The sequence below is a fragment of the Tupaia chinensis genome, unplaced genomic scaffold, assembly GCF_000334495.1.
Source record: "Tupaia chinensis unplaced genomic scaffold, TupChi_1.0 Scaffold000355_1, whole genome shotgun sequence".
NCBI classification, from domain to species: domain Eukaryota; kingdom Metazoa; phylum Chordata; class Mammalia; order Scandentia; family Tupaiidae; genus Tupaia; species Tupaia belangeri.
Window position 1 is genome coordinate 4,447,307 of NW_006159850.1, and position 22,824 is coordinate 4,470,130.

The 22,824-nt window shown below is 53.1% G+C and overlaps 1 protein-coding gene across 2 annotated transcripts in view; it reads left to right on the plus strand.

The window, feature by feature from the left end:
* MBTPS1 (membrane bound transcription factor peptidase, site 1) overlaps positions 1-22,459 on the plus strand; it is a 56,276-nt gene extending 33,817 nt beyond the window's left edge. For both annotated transcript variants that reach the window (XM_006152570.3, XM_006152572.3), the window contains 11 exons: positions 4,858-5,046; positions 5,545-5,717; positions 7,066-7,181; positions 8,139-8,295; positions 9,305-9,429; positions 10,452-10,529; positions 12,688-12,828; positions 14,778-14,909; positions 16,254-16,380; positions 19,569-19,699; positions 21,618-22,459. In XM_006152570.3, coding sequence (XP_006152632.1) covers positions 4,858-5,046; positions 5,545-5,717; positions 7,066-7,181; positions 8,139-8,295; positions 9,305-9,429; positions 10,452-10,529; positions 12,688-12,828; positions 14,778-14,909; positions 16,254-16,380; positions 19,569-19,699; positions 21,618-21,814 — 1,566 coding nt within the window. In that variant the 3' untranslated portion in view covers positions 21,815-22,459. The remainder of the gene's footprint in view (positions 1-4,857; positions 5,047-5,544; positions 5,718-7,065; positions 7,182-8,138; positions 8,296-9,304; positions 9,430-10,451; positions 10,530-12,687; positions 12,829-14,777; positions 14,910-16,253; positions 16,381-19,568; positions 19,700-21,617) is intronic.
* Positions 22,460-22,824: the final 365 nt, after the last annotated feature.

The window sequence follows — 22,824 nt, forward strand, 5'->3', positions numbered from 1 at the left end:
TGCAGTTCCTTCTCCGTTCTCCTCCTGGGATCTTGGACACGCATGCGCACACACCTGGCGATTCTCAAGCCGGCAGGTCCGGCACTGTAACTGCGGCTGGCCATGTGGGAGTCCAGTGACGTAACTCCTACACCATCTGGTGGCCCTGACAGCCATTAGTTTTAAAATATTGTTTCCCAGCCTTTATCTGAGTACATTTTTTTGGTTGAAATGAATTATTTTGTTGAGGAAGACAAGTCACTCACATAGTCACTGGCTGTGGGCCAAAGGAAGGGGCCTGTCAGGAGCAGGCTTGTTGGCAGTGGACAATGGTGGTAGGGGTTCTGCCCAGCAGGAACGCAGGACCCAGGGTGTCCGTATTCCTCCACGGATCTGCTTGTTGTGGGTCACTTTCCATCCGAGGGCCTCCGGGAGACTGAATAAGACAGAAAGCTTTCAGCTGTCAACGACAACAGGTCTTCTCTGTCCTGGCACCCAGTGAGAACAGCGTCTATGTCCCGGTGTCCTCTGGAGGATTCGTGGGTCCCTTTGACGTCGCATTGCCACGCTGTCTGCCTTGGTCCTCTTTACTGTGTCATTCAAGGTCGTGGCGGTGACCGAACATTTTCAGAATGGCATGATACTACTTTTATAGATCAGAAAAGATACATAAGAATGTCCAAGGAACTTTGAGGGAAACAGCTGCTCTGAACTCTGCCATCTTACTTGTGTTGGTCTGAGTCTTGCTGACGAGTGCAGGCAGAATAGGCCGATAGAGCAGAAGTGGCCCGTTGACACTGACGGCGTGGAAGTGGCATCTGGCCGCAGAGCCCTCAGAAGAACTTTCTGTGGCATTCTTTAAGCAAGTGAATTAAGATGTGCCTTCTCAGGGCGTGAGTGTGGAGCTCATCAGGGTGCAGCTTTAGGCGAAGGTGACAGGTCGCAACGGCGCCGTCCTGCTTACACCCCACGAGGGCTGACGAGGTTGTCACCGACAGGGGCTTGGAGCCGAGCCTCTCCTCAAGCAACCAATGCCCGCCCAGCCCCCGAAGATAATTGTTCTCTACAGCAGGCGAAAATTGCACTTTTTTTTTTTTTAATTTTCATTGTATCATAAACATTTAAAAAGTGTAACTTTATATACCTCACCACTGCACTTGTGCCTCCCAGCTGGGACCACAGGTGAGGACAAGCATGCCTGGCTCTTTGTCATACAGTGTCCTGTCATGTTGTCCAGACCAGCCTCGAACTCACGATCCTCCTACCTCAGCCTCACAGTCACGGGACACCACCAACCAGCCTCCCTGTGTTTCTGGCCTGCAGAGCCCAGGGTCTCAGCCATGTGCAGCACCATGTTGTGCTACCAGTATGCTTCTTTTGTTTTTATTCTATGATAGCACATATGTAAGCCTGTGGGAGAGGGAGAGACGGAGAGAGAAAGCCTCCTTAACAGGACCTGTCACATTGCAGTCTCCCCTCCCTTCCCCACTAGGGCTCTTGGGCACCGAGGGACGTGCCCGGTGTGTTTTCAGGCCAGCCCAGGGATCTGAGCCCCAGGTTGGCTACGTGGCCTCCAACATTGCGGTCCAGTATGCTGTGGACTGTGCCACCTTGGCTGAGCCAACCAGGATATTTTTTGTTTATTATTATTATTATTATTATTATTATGCAAAATCGACCAGCTATGATTTCTTTGCTCTTACCACTTACTTGAATAATTAGGTGATTTTCAGCTATAAACATTTCCTTGGGTATCTTTGTATATATGATAATCTTTCCTTTTTTTTTGCTATAGGGTGTATGTGTTCACTAGAGAGACTGGGCGAGGGAATGTGAGAAGTCATCCCTCAAAGACCCTTCCACAGTCCCTTCTCCATTCTCCCCTAGGGATTTTGGGTATGCACACACACGAGCCTAGCATTTTTTTTTAATTTAATTTAATTTAATTTTTTTAGAGGTTTTCATTACAGGGCGCGTGTGCCTGCCAGACAGACAGACAGACAGAAAGTGAGAAATCACCCCCCCCAGGGGGGATGGCCGCGCCGCAGTCCCTTCTCCATTTTCCTCTTGGGATCTTGGGCATGCATGCACACGTGCCCGGCGTGTGTTTTAAGCCACCGGGTTCAGGACATGAAACACGGTCGACTACATGGGAGTCCAGCGATATAGCCATTACGCTAACTGCTGGTCCCCCAGGATGGTTTTTAAGCTGCCAGATCTGGGAGTAAAACCGTGCCGTCAACCATATAGGATCCAGCTGTCTTAACCTCCATGCCCCCTGCTGGCCTGTGATTTTCTTATGTATTATTCATTTAGCTTGAAGTCCCTGGAATTGGAATCCTAAATCAAAGGGCATGGACCTCATGGCTCCTGGAGCAGGGCACTAAAATTCTGAGACTCCCGGGAGCTTCGGCTGCTGCGGGTTCAGGGCAGATGTGCAGATGTGTGCCGTGCCCTCCCCCCCCCCACATACACACACACTTGTGCCTGCACTGGGCCGTGTGTCTTCTTTCATTTGTACGTTGTTTCAAAAGTTAAGATCTAATTCACACAGAGCAAAATGTTCCCTTGGGCCAGCCCAGTAGCACAATGGTGGAGCGTGGTACAGAGGAAGCCAGAGCACACAAGGCCGATTATTGTTCATGTCCCAGCCCAGTGGCTTATAAAGCAAGCCAGGTGTGTGTGCCCAGGATCCTGACAGGATGGGGACATGAAAGACTTGACACGTGACTAGACATGCTGTAGGGTGCTTTGTCTCTCACATGCACGTGCGTTCTCTGACATTAAACTAAAAGATGTAAAACAAATTCACCCTTTAAAATTGTGCAACTCAGTGGTCTTAAGGATAGTCACCAGATCGTGCCAACGTCTTGTTCCAGAACATTCCTGTCTCCCCGATAAGAACCCTGTCCCTGTCCCTGTGCCTTCCCCCTCTGCCCCCGGCGGCCACCAGTCTCCTTTCCGTCTTTGCGTTTGTCTCTTGCCATTTCCTAGAAGTGGATCATACATCGTCTGTCCCTTTGTGACTGGCTTCTTTCAGGCACGGTGGCCTGTCTCCAGGACAGTCTGCTGTGGCGGGGGTCGTGCGCCCGCCGGCGTGTGAGTGTGCAGTGGTGCCCCTCTGGGCACCTGCTGGGGGCACTGGCTCTTCTCTGTGGTGCGTCTTCGGGTTGGAGGGCTGGTGTGCGCGCTGCGTACCGTCCGTCTCGTCGAGTCCCCCGGGTGGACATACCGGGCACACTGGTGCCAGTCACCATTTCGTTCTCCACCCATTTTTCTTCTGGAATTGGGATTTTCCCTGTCAACCCTAACAAGACCATTGTGTCTGAGAAATTAACTATTGCTTCATTTTATGCGAAGAATTCCCTGGCTTCTTATTTTCCTTTCCCTTTAATTTTGGTTGTTGTTGTGGTTTTTTTTTTTATTTTTATTTTACTGCTGCGATAAAATTTTAATTTTTGTATAGTTGAATTTTCTTTTTTTTGGTGATGTCTTCTGTTGTTTCAAATATTAGGAACTTACCTCCCCAGAGTTATACTGAAATCTCACTAATTTTCTTTTGTATGTTTTTTTTAATTCTTTTTTTTTGGGGGGGAGAGGTTTTTGGTGTAGGGCTCATGCGCTCACCAGAAAGATATAGGCAGGGAGACAGAAAGCGAGAAATCACCCCCCCAGGGGGGATGGCCATGCCATAATCCCTTCTCCTCCATTCTCCTCTTGGGATCTTGGGCACGCACGCACCAGCGCGAGTTTAAGCCACCGGGTCCGGGACTTGAACTGCGGTCGACTACATGGGAGTCCGGTGACATAGCCATTACGCCAATTGCTGGTCCCTTTTGTATGATTATTAAAATATTTAGTTTTTTCATCTGTATCAATCTGACATGTATTATAAGAGATGGATGAATATTTAATTATTTTGCAGTAGCTAACCTGTGGTTGGTCCTAAGAGTGTTCATTAAAAATTTGTTTCCTGGGGCTGGCAGGTGGCATGATGGTTAGGGGCCCTGGACTCCCACATGGCTGACCATGGTTTGAGCCCCGGACATGGTGACTTGCTTATCACTTTCTTGCTCTCTCTCACTCTGTCCCTCTCTGGTCAAATTGGAATAAATAAATAAATAAATAAAATGATTTAATAAAAAAGAATCTTTAAAAAAATTGTTTCCTTCCTTTCTCATTGTTTGTAATGCTTTTTTTTTTTTTTTTTTGAATTGCTGACTCACTTGGGAAATATGTTCTAGCTATGTCGCTCAAGAAGGAAATGAGTAATTTAGGTTCATTTGAGACGTTGGTTAATTATAAGAGCTAAATTATGTTTCTTCCAGATGGGCTCCTCTCACACTTTCCTTTTGCTTGTCTTAAACTTGGGGGGTATGACAGGGTGGTCACCTTGCAGTCAAGCCAGCCCGTCCTGTACCCCACCCTCACCCACTTCAGAATCCCACAGGGCACGGCTGGTCAGCCACGTCGTGTTCCTTTCGATGAATGCGGTTCTTAAACCGTACAGCTAACTGGGGTCTGACCTCACATCAGACAGTTCTCCTTTATTTAAGGTCTTTCATCAGATCAAAGTTCTTTGCCGAGGAATTTTGGCCTATGTCTTTCCCCCCTTTTGCAGGGGGAATAAAAGTCTGCATGGAATGGGAGGTGTCAGAGACGGCAGGTCTTAGACTGCCCTGGAGGGTGCCCTCCCGCTGGCCCCTCAGCTGCCGTGGCTGTAGGTCACCTAGTATCCGTGTGCGTTGCATTCTACCTCATTGAATGGGCTAGTTCTCAAAGACCGACTTCAGTGGTTTAGGGCTTGAGGTCTGTCTGGTTTCTGTGTGTTCCTCTCCAAGCTTCATTTCAGCCTTGCTCGGTTTCTTCCTCCTGCAGCCGGACTGGCAGCCCTATTTGCCACAGAATGGAGACAACATTGAAGTCGCTTTCTCTTACTCGTCCGTGTTATGGCCTTGGTCAGGCTACCTGGCCATCTCCATTTCTGTGACCAAGAAGGCGGCTTCCTGGGAGGGCATCGCCCAGGGGCACGTCATGATCACTGTGGCGTCCCCAGCAGAGACAGAGGTAAGGACACACGGGGTGGGAGGGCAGGCCGATTTCTCATGAACCTTGACGAGGGCCTGCGAGGAAGGAGGGACAGCTTCGTGCCTGGGGTCCTGAGTGAGAGCACAGCTGACAGAGGGATTAGCCTGGCGGACCATGGCCAGGGGTCCTAGGGCCTCCGGAGCCGGGGGGATTTAAGCCAGCCAGCGGGCGATGACGGTGCAGAGAGGGCTGCTCTGCCGCATCTCCAGCTCAGAGTGCGCCAGGAACGCCTGGCCTCCAAGAGGGAGTGTCGGGATCTACGCCTCCGGTAGGTGTCAGGAAAAAAGGGCCTTCAGTTTGGATTCAGTCCTGAACTCAGGTTGGATGGAATTGTGATGTGTGAATGTTGCATCACATGTTTTTCGAAATTCTGTGTTCAAATTATTTGGGCTAAATTGATGGATATGTATGACTTATTTTAAGCCCCAAAACAGAACATTTTTTCTGGCATTTCAAGTTTCTTTTATTCTTTTTTAGTCAAAAAATGGTGCAGAACAGACTTCGACGGTGAAGCTCCCGGTTAAGGTGAAGATCATTCCAACCCCCCCTCGGAGCAAGAGAGTCCTGTGGGACCAGTACCACAACCTGCGCTACCCACCTGGCTACTTCCCCCGGGACAACCTCAGGATGAAGAACGACCCGCTGGACTGGTGAGCGGCCGCCGGCCCGGGGTCCCTCCCCTTCCCAGCCTCGGGATGAGGTGCCTCCATTCCTGATGCCGTGAGGGGGGAGCCGCTGCTCGGTGTCTCACTGAGCCTGACTCGCCTGACAGCTAGACTTCACGGGGCCCCGCGGTGCTCTCCAGCACCCTGGCTCCTTTGCAGTGTCCCAGTGTAGTGAGACGCTGGGGCAGTAGCACCTGGACTCTGTCCTGAATCGCTCTCTCCCTTACTTTTCCCTTCGAGTTGCTCAGTCCAGCTCTGACAACGTCCGGATCCTGCGGGTATGGCCTTCTCCCCACCCTTGGCTGCTCCGAGCCATCACCATCCCTTGTGGGGAGGGCGTCTTCTTGGTGTTCACGTTCCTCACATTGTTCCCGTGTAGTGGCCGCGGGGATGTTCTAAGACACGAACGAACTCTATTGTAGTTTACCCCAAGTTCCTGGTGGCTGTGCGCAGGGTGCCCTGCACATCCCCCCAGGGCTGGCACTGCTCCCCCAGCCCCATGTGCACCCCTTTTCTGCCCCTGCCCCTGCTTAATGACCGGGCCAACTTCCTCTTGGCCCAAAGACCAAGCTGATTTCTGCCTCCCTGTTAGGTAAAGGAGTTTGGGCTCCAAGTTGCAAGTGGGAGTAAGGGGAGGCGTGGGTAGTTGGGCCACATTCCGTGCAGGGTCAGATCTGCCCATTAAGTAGGTGACTCAGAGCCAGGTGGAGGGGTCCAGCCCAGAGGCAGGTGGGTGGGCAGTGTCGGGAGGCTGACACACCAGGGCTGGGCCTCGCACAGCGCAGCACCCACGGTCAGTGCTGCCAGAGTGGCAGCTGTGGGCTGGAGGGCAGAGGCGGGCTCTTCCCGGGGCGTTTGCACAGGCACTTCCCCAGGGTGTACGGTAGACAGCGAGCAGGTGGCTGGGTTGGTGGGCAGCTGGCCCCCAGTGGTGGTGGTGCGTGAGCCGCACGTTCGTCTCAGTGTGCTTGCCACGTGCCGGTCGGGCACCGCCACCTCCCTGTGCTGTGTAAGCTACTCGTCAGATGCAGGTGGCGGCCAGCTGTTTCCAGATGTTGCTATGCTGTGATGCTCAAAGTGACTCTGGCCATTCCTCATCACTTCGTCTCCCTGTGCACTCACCGGTGCTGTGGCTTCCTGCTACCATTTTCCGCGTCCAGCCCAGAGAACACATGGCTGTGACAGCCAGCACCTGTGCTCAGCGTCACGGGTCTTCTCCTGCCAACATGCTCTGCTGCTTCCGAGGCTCCAGGGTTTAGAACAGCTGTGTGGCCAGACAGGCCTTTGTCGCGAATGGAGATTGGTCGTGTTAATGCCACCCCTCGTGTTTCAGGAACGGTGACCACATCCACACGAACTTCAGGGACATGTACCAGCATCTGAGGAGCATGGGCTACTTTGTGGAGGTCCTGGGCTCCCCCTTCACGTGTTTTGATGCCAGTCAGTACGGTAAGCGGCAGCGACGTGCTCACCGGTGTCCGTCTGCCGGCGGTGTCTGTGAGCTGTTTGGGAAGTGTCTGCTCTTTCCAGGACCAGAGGGTAGAAGGGCGTATGTGGTCTCCACATGCCATGGGGCTAGGGACGGCTCTGGGACAGTGACATCCAGTCCTATGTGGGGTAGTAGTGGCCATGGTTAACCGAAGTGCAGAACCTTTGGAGTGATTGGGAGCAAGGACATTTGTGTGCTTTTTTTTTTGTTTCTTTAAAGGAAAGGAAACTCCTTTTCAAATAAGAAAACACTCTTTATCTATTTATTTATTTATTTTTAATTTATTCATTCATTTATTTTAATTTGACCAGAGTGAGACAGAGAGAGGGAGAGGAAGTGGGAAAGCAAGCCACCAGGTCCAGGACTTGAACCGTGGTTGACCATGTGAGAGTGTCCAGCACCTTAACCACCACGCCACCTGCTGGTTCCCAAGAAAACACTCTTTATATTGGGCCCCACAGTGGAATCAGAAGACCCAGTTAGTTGGTCTCTTTGCATTGTTGGAACCTGATTCTTTCCTTTTTTTGAGAGAAAGATTTTTTTGCTATAGGGCATGTGCACTTGCCAGAGAAAGAGACAGAGAGAGAGCAAGAAATCACCCCTTTTTCCTTCATTGTCCTCTCAGGATTTGGGGCATGTCCGCACATGTGCCCAGCACAAGTTTTAAGTTGCCGGGTCTGGGACTCGCAATGCATTCGCCCACGTGAGAATCTGGGAATGTAACCATCTTGCCATCTTCTGGTCCCCTGGTCCTTTACTTTACACTCCCCATTTAAAGTGCTCCATGGTGGACCGAACCAACCCTTAGGAGCTAGTGACTTGAGATTTGGGCCCCAGTAAAATGCTGTGTGTTTGCAGCAGTGACACCCTGTGGCTTAGAGGTGGCAGTTCTCAACCCTTGGCACTTTGTCTGTTAGGAACTTTGCTCATGGTGGACAGTGAAGAGGAGTACTTCCCTGAAGAGATTGCCAAGTTGAGGAGGGATGTGGACAATGGCCTTTCACTCATTGTCTTCAGTGACTGGTACAACACGTCTGTCATGAGAAAAGTAAAGTTTTACGATGAAAACACAAGGTACTGATATGAGTTGGTTTTTTGGATAAGAAATGTGACTTTTGAGAATGAAATTCTACCCAGAAAATACTTCAGTGACTATTCGACCTGTTGGTGGCCTTTCCAGTTAGCCGAGACACACCCAGAGAGCTCGGCTGGGAATGCTCGCTCTCGATGTGGTGGAGGTGTCCCTGGAGGCCACAGTCACATGCGCTTTAATTCCGATTCTGGAGGGTCTGTCGTCTGTCTTTGCGATCTTAGATACTCGAGCTTTAGATTCGTTCAGTTCTTTACCGCCTTCCCATCTCCATAACTGGGTGTACCCAAAGTTAAGTGCACCAAAGGGACTGTTTCTTAAAGTTTCTAATGAACGAATGATCAATCAAGAATTCCCAACGTGGAAACCAGCAGTTAGCGTAATGGCTATGTCGCTGGACTCCCACATAGTCGACCGCGGGTTCGTGTCCCGGACCCGGTGGCTTAAAACTCACGCCGGGCATGTGTGCGTACGTGCCCAAGATCCCGAGAGGAGAATGGAGAAGGGATTGCGGCGTGACCATCCCCCCTGGGGGGTGATTTCACGCTTTCTGTCTCTCTCTGTCTGTCTGGCGAGCGCACGCGCCCTACAGTGAAAATCTCTCAAAAAAAAAAAAAGAATTCCCAACGTATTATAAATAAATCACCCTTAGAATGCCTTTGAAATTTTTTCCTTTAGAGTCTGTGACGTGAACTTTTATAAGCTTCTTTCCCATCTCTTTCCTTTCCTAATTTTTGCTAGGTCTAGGCTGAGCAGTTACATGGGGCATATTTCAGCAAAGTGCTTACTGGCTTTCATTTCATAAATAAATTCAGCTTTCATTGATTCTGTGCTTGGGCTGAATCATTTACATCTCAAGTACTCCTCAGACCCAAACAGAAAGTTTCCGCCGGAACCTTAGTGTGCATGGGCTGGGTTGTGGCAAGAGAAACGATTTGTCACGTGTGAGTGTTTTAGCTCTCTTGTCCTCTGTGCCTCTTGTCGCTGTGACAGGCAGTGGTGGATGCCGGACACTGGAGGCGCCAACATACCAGCTCTGAACGAGCTGCTGTCAGTGTGGAGCATGGGGTTCAGCGATGGCCTGTATGAAGGGGAGTTTACTCTAGCCAGCCATGACAGTAGGTATCGTTATGAAGGGGAGTTTGCCCTGGCCAGCCATGACAGTAGGTTTCGTTACAAAGGGGAGTTTACATGACAGTAGGTTTCGTTATGAAAGGGAGTTTACTCTGGCCAGCCATGACAGTAGGTTTCGTTGTGAAGGGGAGTTTGCCCTGGCCAGCCATGACAGTAGGTTTCATGTTTATGTCTTAATCAGGCACCTGGTCCCGGAGGGGTGAGAGTGATAGCTGTGAGCTTGGGAAGTCTGGGCTCCAGAGAAAGAGGGTGATGGGATTTCTTCCCACAGGCAGGAGCAGTGGGAAGAACTAGTCAATATTTGCACAAAGTACATCTTTGAAAATATACATTAATTACTCGATCTTTTTTTTTTTTTTTAATTTTGCGAGAATACATTTGCTCACTAGAGAGAGACAGAGAAGGAGAGTTGGGGGGGGAAAGCAGCCCCCGTGGGGCATGGGTGTGCCACATTGCCTTCTACCTCGCCTTCCCTCTGGGGTTTTGGATAGGCACGCACATGCACCCACTGTGTGTTTTAGGCTGCCAGGTCTGGGACTTGAACTGTGTGGTCGGCCATGTGTGAGCCCAGTGCCTTAACTACCACATCACCGGCTGGCCTGACCAACTTTTAAAATGAAAATGTTATAGGCAAGCTTTTCTAATTTCAGTGCTTGCTGTGACAGTCTTTATATGCTGTATGTTCCTGGACAGGAAATACCTGAAAGGTTTCCGAACTTACGGCGTCCAGGGCACTGTTGTGACTCATTCTGTGAGTCCTGACTGAGGTGGTTTTCCATCTCTGACCGCTCTGGCTTGTAAACTCCTACCTAGAAACTTCACGTTAATAGTTTTTACTTGAATTTTGAGGTGATTACTGATCGTTTAACTGTGACAGAACGAGTTCTCTTAAGAATAAGAACCACTGTTAAAAATGCGAACTGTCTAAAGAACAGGTTTTGGGTGAAGGGGTAGCTGGGCTCAGTGCACCTCCGTGCTGTGACAGCCTGGGCTGACTGTTTCCTAGTGTACTACGCGTCGGGGTGCAGCATCGCCCAGTTTCCAGAAGATGGCATCGTCATAGCACAGACTCTGAAGGACCAAGGTAGGGTCCGTTCCTAGGCCTCTGGGTTTTAGTCTCTTTCCTTCCTCCCTCTCTCTTTTTCCCTCCCTCCCTTTTTAAAACATGATAACTTTGTTGTGTACAGTTTACATACTGTAAGGTTCACCCTTTGGAAGTGTACAATTCCGTGGTCTTACTGTATTCACAGAGCTGCAGGAACCATCGCTGTCTGCTCCAGAGCTTTTCATCCCCAGAGAAATCCCAGACTCGTTAGCAGTGGGTCTTGTTTAGGGCGGGCTTGACTGCATGGTGCTGCCTTAGGCGTAGCTCTGGGTGATGCGCTCTTCGGGTTGTTAACATGTGCACGCAGTGACCACCACGGAAGAGATTGGAAATGAAAATGTATGGTTTCCCAACCTAGCTATTGGCAGCTGCGAGATAGAGTTTATTTTTGTTTTACCTAGAAGGGTTTTTTCCCTTTCGTCAAACAAGGCAGCCTGTTTCATGGGCGCTATTGTAACCTCAGCCTGTAGGGCTCACGCCTGCCAGTCACGCTGCAGTTTACCATGGTTCATTCTTCCTAACGGCCTCTCCCAGGCAGCATTGCTCCTGGTCCTGGGCGTAAACAGGGTGAAGCAGCGGGGTCGCTGGCTTTGTTGCACTCTGGAGCTCATTGTTGGGGGCTCAGGGCGGAGAGGAGCCTAAAGCAGATTTAAGGTGCATACTTTTTAGTACAGGCTTAAAATAAGAGTTACCATGAAACCCTTTGTAAGGGGCTTTTTGTTTCCCTAAGTGCTTTAAGTTGAGTATCTTTGGGTACAAATCAGGAATTGGAAAATCCGGGCTGTGCTGCACCAGCAAAGGCCCTTTTGTCAGAAATGAGACGCAGGCAGGGTGCGTTCCCGATCCCCCCGATCCCCCTGCCCTGCCCTGCCCTCCCTTCTGCTCAGCTCCTAGTGGGATGAGACGCGCAGCAGGCGGTTTGGATGTCATCAGCCCGGCAGGCACTGCGTCCTGGTGAAGATAAGTGTCTCGGTCTGTGCTAAAGCAGCTTTTGCTTCTGCGGCAGAGACACACGTCATGTGACGGTGCCGCGGACCACACCTGCGCTCGGCATCTGTGTACTTTTGTTTATGATTCGTTAACAATTTTAAAGGCAGTATCTGTTGAGGATAGTATATGAAAAAAGTGTTGTGTTTTTTTTTTTTTTAAGAGAGATTTTTGCCATAGAGTGAATGCACTCATCAGAGAGACAGAAAGCTTGAAAGCAACCCTCAGAAGATGGCCATGCCACTGTTCGTTCTCCTCCATTCTCCTCTCGGGACTCTAGGCACGCACATATACACGCTCAGCGTGAGTTCTAAGTCACCAGGCCTGGGACTTGAACCATAGTTGACTATGTGGAAGTCCGGTGACGTAATCATTATGCCATCTGCTAGTCCCTGAAAAGTGCTTTAAAAATTAGTTACAGTTGGGAACCAGCAGTTAGTGTAATGGCTATGTCGCTGGACTCCCACGTAGTCGACCGTGGTTCACATCCCGGACCTGGTGGCTTAGAACTCACGCCGGGCGCATGTGCGTGCGTGCCCAAGGTCCCGAGAGGAGAATGGAGGAGAAGGGATTGCGGTGTGACCATCCTCCCTGGGGGGTGATTTCTCGCTTTCTGTTTCTATGTCTCTGTCTGTCTGGCGAGCGCACGCACCGTATAGCGAAAATCTCTCTCAAAAAAAAATTAGTTATAGTTGTGCTCGCTTCCTGTAATAAAACGGGTGTCACTACTTATCAGTGTATTTATAGAGATGTCCTTTGGGTTTAGCAGGGGCTGCTGACCGGCTGTCCTGTACGAGCTGTCTGAAGACATAGGCCTTGCAGAGAAACAAGAGGAGACAGAAATTTGTTTTTTAGGGTAAAAAGGGAAAAGTTGACACTGTTAGGACTTGAGATATGTACCACCATTTCAAGTAGAAATGAAAGAGGAGAAATACAAAACTACCCATAAAACTGAATGTTCTAAAACCCAAATACGTGTCTCTAAGGCAATGCTTTCTTATCCTAAAAGTTTGTACTGTTTTATTTGAATATTAGCTTTTACTAATATTCGCTAATACTTGCCATATCAATTAAATCTCAAATTAAGTGGCACCTGGAAGATAATTGATTCTGTGGCAGAAGCTCATTGCTGTTTTTGTCATTGTTCTAGGATTAGAGGTTTTAAAGCAGGAAACAGCAGTTGTTGAAAATGTTCCTGTCTTGGGACTTTATCAGATCCCAGCTGAGGGTGGAGGCCGGATTGTGCTGTATGGAGACTCCAATTGCTTGGACGACAGCCACCGCCAGAAGGGTAAGGGCAGGCGCAGACGGGCTTAGTGACTCTGACTCGCAGACCCTGCCTTCGCTCTGTCTCTGGGAAGGCCCTGATAAGGTGCTGGGAAGTGAGCAGATGCTGCCCGCCTGAGCTGGGTAGCTGGGGACACTCAGTGGCTTTGATTGCCTGGGACGTGTGACCAGCGACCAGTGCCCAAGCCTGGGACTTTCAGTTGGGCAGCGTGTGCTCCAGCCACACCGCCCTGCAGCAGAGGGGCTGGGGTCCCTGCAGTTTGACCCCTTCTACCCAATTATCCAGGGCTGCCGTGGAGCAGGTGCCCTTCTCTGGTCTGACCTGCCTTTCCTAGCCCCGCCTGGAGGGCCCACTCCTGGTCTCCTCACAGACTCAGGAGCATGGGCTGAGTGAGCCTTTGTCAGCAAGGATGTCTGTTACCATCAGGTGTGCGAGGAGGCAGAGAGGGGTAGGCTCTTCCTCTTGTACCTGCTCTCTCGCAGTTTCTCCAAATTTGCGGGCTTTGAGTTGGACACAGACTGTTTATTTTCCTCATTGCATAGAGGAGGAGGTGGAATGGTGAAAGTGTTGCACGTCTTACCTGCTAAGATGGGGGCAGCAGCAGGACTGAAACCTGGTCTCCTCATTCCCTACTTGGGAGCTGGGGCTGAGGAAGGACGGCGGCTACAGCCTGAGCTTTGCAGACAGTGATCTGGTGTTAGGGACGAGGAGGCGGCCCCCAGGGTACCGAGGTTGCATCTGATTTTAGGTCGAAGACTTTAACCCTCCAAAGTGAGGGTTAAAGTCACAGTTGAAAGAAGATTAATGTTTTATTTCTGTAGAGATTTTTTAAGACTAAGATCTCCTGGTAAGATTCTTTCATTAAAATTTTAATGCCTGAGAAGACTGTCCTTACCCTTAGATTTTAAATGGCAGCTTTTAGGATCTTTCAGGAGCTTTAAGCGCTTGACCAGAAGTGCTCTTAAATGAGAGAAAAGCACTTACTGGTATTTTCCCTCGTGAATCCTGTTTCGTTCGCATTGGCGCTGATGGGTCATGGCTTGGGGATGGGCTCACGGACACTAGCGCTGCGGGGTTCAGTACAGCACAGTATTGCTCACTCCTGACACCGCAGGCCAGCTTGTGGCTGTGAGCGTGGGAGCCCTCGAGCGCTGGCACCTAGACTCCCAGGTGTCCCAGAAAGCGGTTGGCTGTCTTCTGACTCCATGCTGGGGCCACTGCCCCAAAGGGAGGCTCAGACCCCTCCGGAAGTGGATGAGCCCAGATCTCCTTAGCAGGCGAGCCCCTGGGGCGTCAGCAGAGCTGGGCTCCTGCTCCTTTCCTCTGACCTCGGAGCCCGTGCTCCCCAGCCGTCTTTCCCAGGCATGTCTCGTGGCCTCACCAGCTCTGAGCTCTGCCCCCTTTTCGTCTGTGAGGAGCCCTGTCCATTCTCCAGCGGTGCTGGCCTTGCAGAGCCCAGGGGGTTGGGGCCAAAGCCCTGGGGTAGGCCACACCTGCGAGTGCTGGCAGGGAGCTGGCCCTGCAGGACGTGTGCTCCCGGGGGGCAGGAGTACCTGGTGTGTGCTGGGTCTGCTCTGGGTCTGACTTCTGACTCCCATCTCCCCCTCTTGTGGGAAGCCACACTTTCTATTACTTTCCTATAGGTTTTTTTAAACATTATAATAAAAAAACTTCTGCAGTGAAAGAAAAAGTCCATGTGTGGAAAGAGGAGACGGGGAGGGGGAGAGGGCGAGCGAACGAGCGAGAGCAGAGAGCGGCATCTTCAGCAGGGTCTTGCCGTGGTGCTCTTTCCTGTCCTGGCCTTCTAGCCGGGACCATCGCCATGCTTAGGTTGGGCCAGGAATCCAGGCCTCCCTGTGGCCACAGCTGTCACACAGCAGTGCCCACCACCCACACCACCATGCTGGCCTTCCCAGACCAGATTCTCACGTGGCATGTTGTCGATTCCCCAGACTGCTTTTGGCTCCTGGACGCACTCCTTCAGTACACAGCGTACGGGGTGACCCCTCCCAGCCTCAGCCATTCTGGGAACCGGCAACGCCCTCCCAGCGGAGCAGGCTCAGTTGCTGCAGAGAGGATGGAAGGTGAGTGGGCCGATGCGGCAGCTCCGGGAGGGCGACCACCCTGCTGCCCCAGCGCGTGGTCGTGCTGGCCAGTGAGTGAGCCGCTTGGACATGCAGACTGTTTACTGGCTGGGGTGGACTGGCCGCAGTGCTCTGGCATCAGAGGGGCCATCCTCTCGATCCAGGGTGGGCCCTGTGTGCGGTGCTTTCCCACGCTCACCCTGGATCCCCACGAAGCCCCAAGTCTGTGTTTACCGTACCCCCCCCCACCCCACAGAGGGGGGGCTCTGGCTCCTAGGGGCCTTCAGGAAGAACCGTTGTTTCTTACTTGTTTTAATGGGGGGAGGCAGTGTTTGTGACAGAGCATTGCCTACCACGTCATGGCCCTTCCCGCTCCAGCCTCCCTTCCAGCCGGGGTCACAGGCCTGCGCCACTGTGCCTAGCTTCTAGGTTGGGCTCAGAACCGAGCCTGGACCCCCACATGGCCCTGTAGGTTCAGTGGTGGGGCCACACTGAGGACGTTGAGGACTCAGTACCCCAGGCACCGGGGCAGCGGGGGGGCGGTGTGCTTCCCGTGGTTGCCTCACTCACTCCCAGTAATCCGAGAGATACTAGTCCACTTTGCAGGTGCAGGGATAGGAGCCGAGAGGTGAAGGGGAGCTGCCCACATTACCTGACGTACATAGCCGAGCCCGAAGTCAGCACCAGGGCCTGTGCTGGTCCAGACGGGACCTCCCTGGCCTTTACTGGGAGCTGCGCAGTCTCCTGCCCACAGTCCGGGCATGTGATGTGAGCCGTGGGTGTGATGTGCCGGTGTCCAGCAGCCACGGTAGAAAAGGAAAAAGGAGCCCGGCGAAGTCCACCTTAGTAACATACTTGAGCCAGCACACCGGGAGTACCGTTACTCGTTTAAATGTGACACCTGGTCTCAGTTACTGGATATCCGCGTACGGCCAGTGGCTATGGTGTTGAATGGCACAGATATGAGAAACAGAAAAAATCTTGAAAATGCAGATTTTTTTTTCTTGGCCAGAGAATTAAGTATTTCAGAAGAGATTTTGTCATGAAGCATATCTGCAGGTCAGCTTCCAGGAAGGCAGCGCTGTGCACGTAGGCAGTGGTCAGTAAAGGCTGACCTGCCTGGACCGTGGGCACGGCAGGTGGCCTTTTACTGGGACAGCTCTGACGTGGCACCCGCCCAGCAGCCAAAGCCCGTGCTAGCGTGGTGGGGTCTTCGGTGTGGCTCCTGCAGCCCTCAGCAGCACTGAGCGTCCAGCACCGCTGGTAGGAGAGCGACAGTGGATGAAGCCGTGTTGTCCCGTGTTTGACACAGCTGTTTGCTTTCTGTCCATGCTGCTCACCCAGGAAACCACCTTCATCGGCACTCCAAGGTTCTGGAGGCCCACTTGGGAGACCCTAAACCTCGGCCTCTGCCAGCCTGCCCACACTTGTCCTGGGCCAAGCCGCAGCCTTTAAACGAGACAGCACCCAGGTGAGTGCGCCTGTGCTTGTACACGGGCTCCTGCCTCACTCCCCGGTCCCCCTGGGAGAGAATGGAATTTTACTGACATCCTTATCGGTAATTAAATCTTCCACTTGTTATTTCGTGGTAGTTATTTAAATTAGTGAGCCCCCATATCGACCTTTAGGAACATGCCTCTGGCTGTATTCTGCAGAAAAAGCACTGGGCTCATTAGCATCCTGTTCGAACTGGTTCCCTCCGTGAACAGCTGTGAGCGGCGTGATGTCACTAGAGCAGAAGCTCCAGCTCCTCGGGTGGGGCGTCGAGCTGTCTGTGGCTGTGTCCCCTGCTAGAGACCCTGGTTCTGAATGGCACACCTCGTCCCAGGGGGCTGAGGCTGCCCTGAGAGACCTGGGTGCTGCCGTGAAGCCTAGCCACGAATGTGCTTCGGTGGCACCGCCGTCCTGTGCTGAGCGGTGCTCCTGCGCCTTCGTCACCATGCTCCCGTCCACAGCTCCCCTCGCTGTCGCACTCCACCTCGGTTTGCACTGCTTCCTCCCCAGAGCGAGGCTCCTGCTGTCCCTGCTGTTTCTTCCTTCAGCCTGGATGAGCCAGCCCAGAACGGCTGGTCATCGTTTCTCCACGTCGCACTGACTCCCCTTCTCTCTGCCCATCCCTGGCCTGAGCGGGACAATAACGTGGGGCGGGGTCTTTCCTGGTACGCAGTTTGGGGAGCAGGGACGCCGTGTGGAGTCACAGGGACAGCTGTCTAAGCCACCCTCCTCCAGGTGGGCACACCACCCTCTCCTTCCCTCAGGCAGCAGGCGCTCCTCTCAGGGTTCCTCCTGCCTTATTCTCCCGAGGCTGCCCGCAGTGCAGAGTGGTGACAGGTGTTGGGCAGGGACTGAGGGCCCCCTAAGCCACGAGGAGGAGGAGGAGACCCACGGGAGGCCTTGAGGCCACCACCTACGTTACCTTTCGCCACAGAAAGCACGGGACACTGCTCAGTGACCAAGCGTCATCACGTAGAATGGCCGGGTGGAAACGGGAAAGCCTAGGCGCGCCCTCTCGTTGTCTTCCCGGCAGTTTCCCCCTGAGCCTGTAATCGCTGCGCACGTCCCCGTCCACCACCCTCTCATCATCTGTAATTTCCTGATGTCTCCAATTTACTTCCTGTCTATTTATAACCTACTATTATCTTAGCATTCAAAGCAGACTCTATTCCAGCCATGGTCAGCAGTTCCTACTCAGTGGGCAGGCGGCATCAGCATCCACTCAAGTTACAGAAACCCAGGCACTAGGTGTTCAGGACACGGAGACAGCCAGCCACGTCCCGTGCTCGCCACCCACCGTGCCAGCTGATGCGGCCCACACAGAGCCGGCATGGAGGACGGGCTGTCTCACCCCCAGGGTTTGACGCCCACGGCACACTGAGGTTCCTCCTCAGACACCGCCGGGGCCTCCCCTCAGGCTGCACAGCCGCTGCCCCGGACAGCTGTTCTCATCCTCAGCAGCGGCAGCAAGACCTGCTGAGTCTCTGAGGGAGCCCCCCAGGTGAGGGCCAGTTGCCATCTAAACGAGGAGGCCCTTTCTCCGTTTCATGCTTGAGTGATGGGGTGTCAGCTAAGGAGGAGTCCCTGCTTAGGCGGCCCCGCCCCTCAGCACGCTAAGTCTCAGGCGGCAGTGCCAGTGTGCCTAGTGACCGCCTCGCCGGATAGAGCCAGAGCCAGGCCAGCTATTAAGTCCCAGGACAGCTTCGTCTCCAAGTCAGAGGGCTTAAATGTCCCTGACTTCGCAACTTGACGTCAGTGTGGTTTCCAGACCAGCGAGACCCGAGTGTACACCTGAGCACCTGAGTGTAGTCATGTAGAGCGGCTGTAACGCGGTGGCCTGTGCAGTGTCCTGTGGCAGCGTCTCTGTCCTGCATGGATGCCTCTTCACAGACCTCCTGGCCACCAGTGTTCACATTGACCTCCGCCCTGGCTGCCGATAGGCCAAGTGCAAGCACAGACATCCAGTTCTGAGTAGGAGACAGGCAGCCGTTTCCAGGCGGATGGGCAGCAGGATACTAGGGGTTCTTTCATCTGCAAATACGCTGATTTCCCTCTCCAGGATCACCAGCTAGAGCGGTGCTCAGGTCGCCATCAGCCTTCTGGGCTCCAGCCTGGGTGTTCTTCCCGCCATCCTCTGCAGGCCCTGCATGTCGGCCTCTCTGGTCCATAGTTCTGAGTCTGATGGCCTGGACAGGCTCCTCAGCTGGAACAGTTCATAATCGCACTTGGCTGTTAGAGAGAGGTCGGTCCCACTAAGCTCTCATTTCAGCCGATTGCTTGAACAAAGCTGATGCCTGGCTCTGGTCTGAGTTTGCCCAGCTTCCTGGTTGAGTCACTTTTTCTACATACTCTGCAGCCGTCGGGAAGCAGGCCCCAGGCCAAACGGTGGTTAAGGTAGCTGGGTCCCCTGTGGCTGACTGTGTGATTGAGTCCCAGACCCAGCAGCTTGAAAATCATGCCGGGGTGTATGTGTGGGCATACCTGAAATCCCAAGAGGAGAGTGGGAGAGAAGGGATTGTAGCCGTCCCCTTTAGGGGGCCGCCCCTCTGAGCCGTCCTCTCACACTGTCTCTTCTCTGGCAAGCATATGTGTCCTATAGCAGAACTTAAAAACAAGTAAAAGAAAGCTCCAACGGCCCTGGTGCCCCGCAGCAGAGACCTGCTGCTGCCCCCGTCCCTGGCTCTGTGCCCGGGCGCCCGCTGTACCATTCTCGAGCTGGTTTCAGAGTGGCGCTTGAGGGGGCCAGCATGTGGCATGGTGCTGAAGACACTGGACTCCCACATGGCCCACCACAGTTTGAGTCTGAGACCTGGTGGCTTGTTTTCTCACTTTCCTTTTTATTCTCTTTCTGGTCAACTTTATAATAATAATAATGATAAATGAATTATTCTAAAAAAAGTCACTTGGGGCGTCTTTGTGGTGCTCCCCACTGTAAGCACAAACAGCTCGTGTTGGCAGGGCTGCAGCTGGTAGGGTCTGCCTCTCCATGGATTGGTAACACCGTGGCCATGGCCTGGGGTCCCACTGCTCCCTGGGGACAAACCTACAGGTGGACGGAGGTCATGTCACTTCCTCTCGGTCACTTCCTGTTGCTCGGGTGTCGGCGAAGCCTCCTCCGCTAGTACCACGGCTTATTTTGTTTTGTCTCCCTCTGTTTTCCTGAAGTAATCTTTGGAAACATCAAAAGTTACTCTCCATCGACCTGGACAAAGTGGTGTTACCCAACTTCCGGTCGAGTCGCCCTCAAGTGAGACCCTTGTCCCCTGGAGAGAGTGGTGCCTGGGACATTCCTGGAGGTGGGTTCTGGGCCCCTTACTGCCACTGGACTCTTCGAGTTTCTCTCTCCCCCGGGGACTGGGCAGACCTTGATGTTTCCGCCTTCGAGGGCCGCGATGGTCTTTGCTTTCTCTGTGGTTCAAAGCACAGGCCGCAGGCTGCTGGGAAGACAAGACGTTGTTATTGCGCTTAGAACATTCGACAGGTGTTCAGAGTCGAATTTCTTTTCCGTAGCCAGCTGTTACATTTAAAGTTTTTCAGAGTGACTTGCCCTCTTTTCTGCACACAAGCCTGGGCAGTGTACCCCAAGGGCTGCCTATCCTCTGCTGGGTCTCCCCAAGCCGTCCGATTCTGTGCCCTGGGTGGTTGATAGCACCCTCTCTGCCCCCAGATGATGACGCACCTGAGGAGACAACTTGGGCAAGTCTTTGGTTCTGAAAGTCCTTGCACTCTTCCTAAGAGCTCCCAAGGAGAATTCAGTTTGAGTCTGGGACCTGGTGGCTTGTTTTCTCACTTTCCTTTTTATTCTCTTTCTGGTCAACTTTATAATAATAATAATGATAAATGAATTATTCTAAAAAAAGTCACTTGGGGCGTCTTTGTGGTGCTCCCCACTGTAAGCACAAACAGCTCGTGTTGGCAGGGCTGCAGCTGGTAGGGTCTGCCTCTCCATGGATTGGTAACACCGTGGCCATGGCCTGGGGTCCCACTGCTCCCTGGGGACAAACCTACAGGTGGACGGAGGTCATGTCACTTCCTCTCGGTCACTTCCTGTTGCTCGGGTGTCGGCGAAGCCTCCTCCGCTAGTACCACGGCTTATTTTGTTTTGTCTCCCTCTGTTTTCCTGAAGTAATCTTTGGAAACATCAAAAGTTACTCTCCATCGACCTGGACAAAGTGGTGTTACCCAACTTCCGGTCGAGTCGCCCTCAAGTGAGACCCTTGTCCCCTGGAGAGAGTGGTGCCTGGGACATTCCTGGAGGTGGGTTCTGGGCCCCTTACTGCCACTGGACTCTTCGAGTTTCTCTCTCCCCCGGGGACTGGGCAGACCTTGATGTTTCCGCCTTCGAGGGCCGCGATGGTCTTTGCTTTCTCTGTGGTTCAAAGCACAGGCCGCAGGCTGCTGGGAAGACAAGACGTTGTTATTGCGCTTAGAACATTCGACAGGTGTTCAGAGTCGAATTTCTTTTCCGTAGCCAGCTGTTACATTTAAAGTTTTTCAGAGTGACTTGCCCTCTTTTCTGCACACAAGCCTGGGCAGTGTACCCCAAGGGCTGCCTATCCTCTGCTGGGTCTCCCCAAGCCGTCCGATTCTGTGCCCTGGGTGGTTGATAGCACCCTCTCTGCCCCCAGATGATGACGCACCTGAGGAGACAACTTGGGCAAGTCTTTGGTTCTGAAAGTCCTTGCACTCTTCCTAAGAGCTCCCAAGGAGAATTCCTCTGGGGGTCTCGAAGGGGTACCCTGGCCCTGCAGTCCAGGCCTGGGAGCTTGGTGTGGGGCACAAGACCCTGAGGCCTTCCCTGTAGGTCCTGGGCACACCATGGCAGGTCTGAGCCCTCAGCGCTGCCCTGTGGCAGCCAACCTGGCCCTCTACCCAGTGTCCTCAGTGCCTCCCATGCAGTGGGGCCTGGGGGCGGAACAGGGCAGGCAGTGGCCGTGTCACCTCCTCACCTCCCTCCTTCCACTCAGCACCTCTTTCTCCCCTGGACCGAAGCGTGTTCATTCTCTGCTGTGTTTAGAAACAAGCCTCTGGGCCCCATTACCGATTGTGTGTGACAGAGGCAGGGAAGTCCTGTGTCTGTCTGTGGGAGCCCAGGGAGGAGGAGGAGGACGGGAGGAGCGGGAGCGGAGGCCTCCTGCCCCTGCACCCTCCGTGCCTCATAAGGAAGCTCCGGCTCTGCACCTTACTGACCGCTCACCTGCTCTCCTCCCTCAGGGATCATGCCTGGCCGCTACAACCAGGAGGTGGGCCAGACCATCCCTGTCTTTGCCTTCCTGGGAGCCATGGTGGTCCTGGCATTCTTCGTGGTACAGATCAATAAGGCCAAGAGCCGGCCGAAGCGGAGGAAGCCCCGGGTGAAGCGTCCGCAGCTGATGCAGCAAATTCACCCACCAAAGACCCCTTCGGTGTGACCTCCTGTGGCCGACCATGGAGCCAAAGAGAGCCTCAAAGGGTGGTGTGGGTGGGTGGTGGTGCTGTGGAGAGTTTCCAGGGACTCCGCCTGTGAAAGGCACCCAGTTTCAGCTGCGGGGTTGTCAGAGGCCGTCCTCAGCGGACCTCCATTCCCGTCGTGCGCGGAGGCTCACCAGACCTGCGACGTGAGGGCGCCCGGCTCCAGCAAGCCCTGACGCCGAGCAGCTGCGTGCACCAAAGACTTGGAGACCTGGCAGAGGCAGCTGGGCTCTCCCGACCTGGGAGGCAGGAGGTAACAACCCTGACCAAGCTCCAATGTGCTCGTGAAAGGCTATTTTCTCTATTTATTGTTGGGAGAGTCACTTTAGAGACTTGTGCTATTTGGAAGCAAAGCTATTTTTTTTGTCAGTGGAATGCCGTTTTTTACTCTCACTGTTATCATCAGGAATAACACAGATTCCGCGATCTCCTTTTTGATGAAAGGACAGACTGAGATTCGAAGGAAACTTGCACAAATCTGTGAGACATAGGCCTTCGCTTTATTTTTATAAGTACCAACTGCCATCACGTTTTGTAAGTTGGGGTCTTGATTTCACCATTGTCGGTGAAGAAACTTTTCAATAAACATGCGTTCCCTGTATGCAGCCGAGGCGTTCGCGTCGCCCCTTTCCTGCTCGCCCCTTCCTCTGTGGGCTCCGGGTCAATCTGTTCACTTCTTCTGTCTCACATCCGTGTACACATGAGAGGGAGAAGCCCTGCCACAGGCACGGCCAGGCTGCAGCCCCTGCCCGGCCCTCCCGCCCATCGGACGTGGGCGCCTGCTCGTGTGCCCGGTGCGTTTCTGACTCACTGGGCTGGGGATTCGAACTGTGGTTGCCTGGTAGAACCTCGCTTCCCTGAGCAGCACGTTACTGCTGCACCACAGAGCCGGCCCTGACTTTATTAATACATCATTCACAGGCCAGCAGGTGGTGTGGAAACGGTGCTGGACTCACCTGGCTGACCTCAG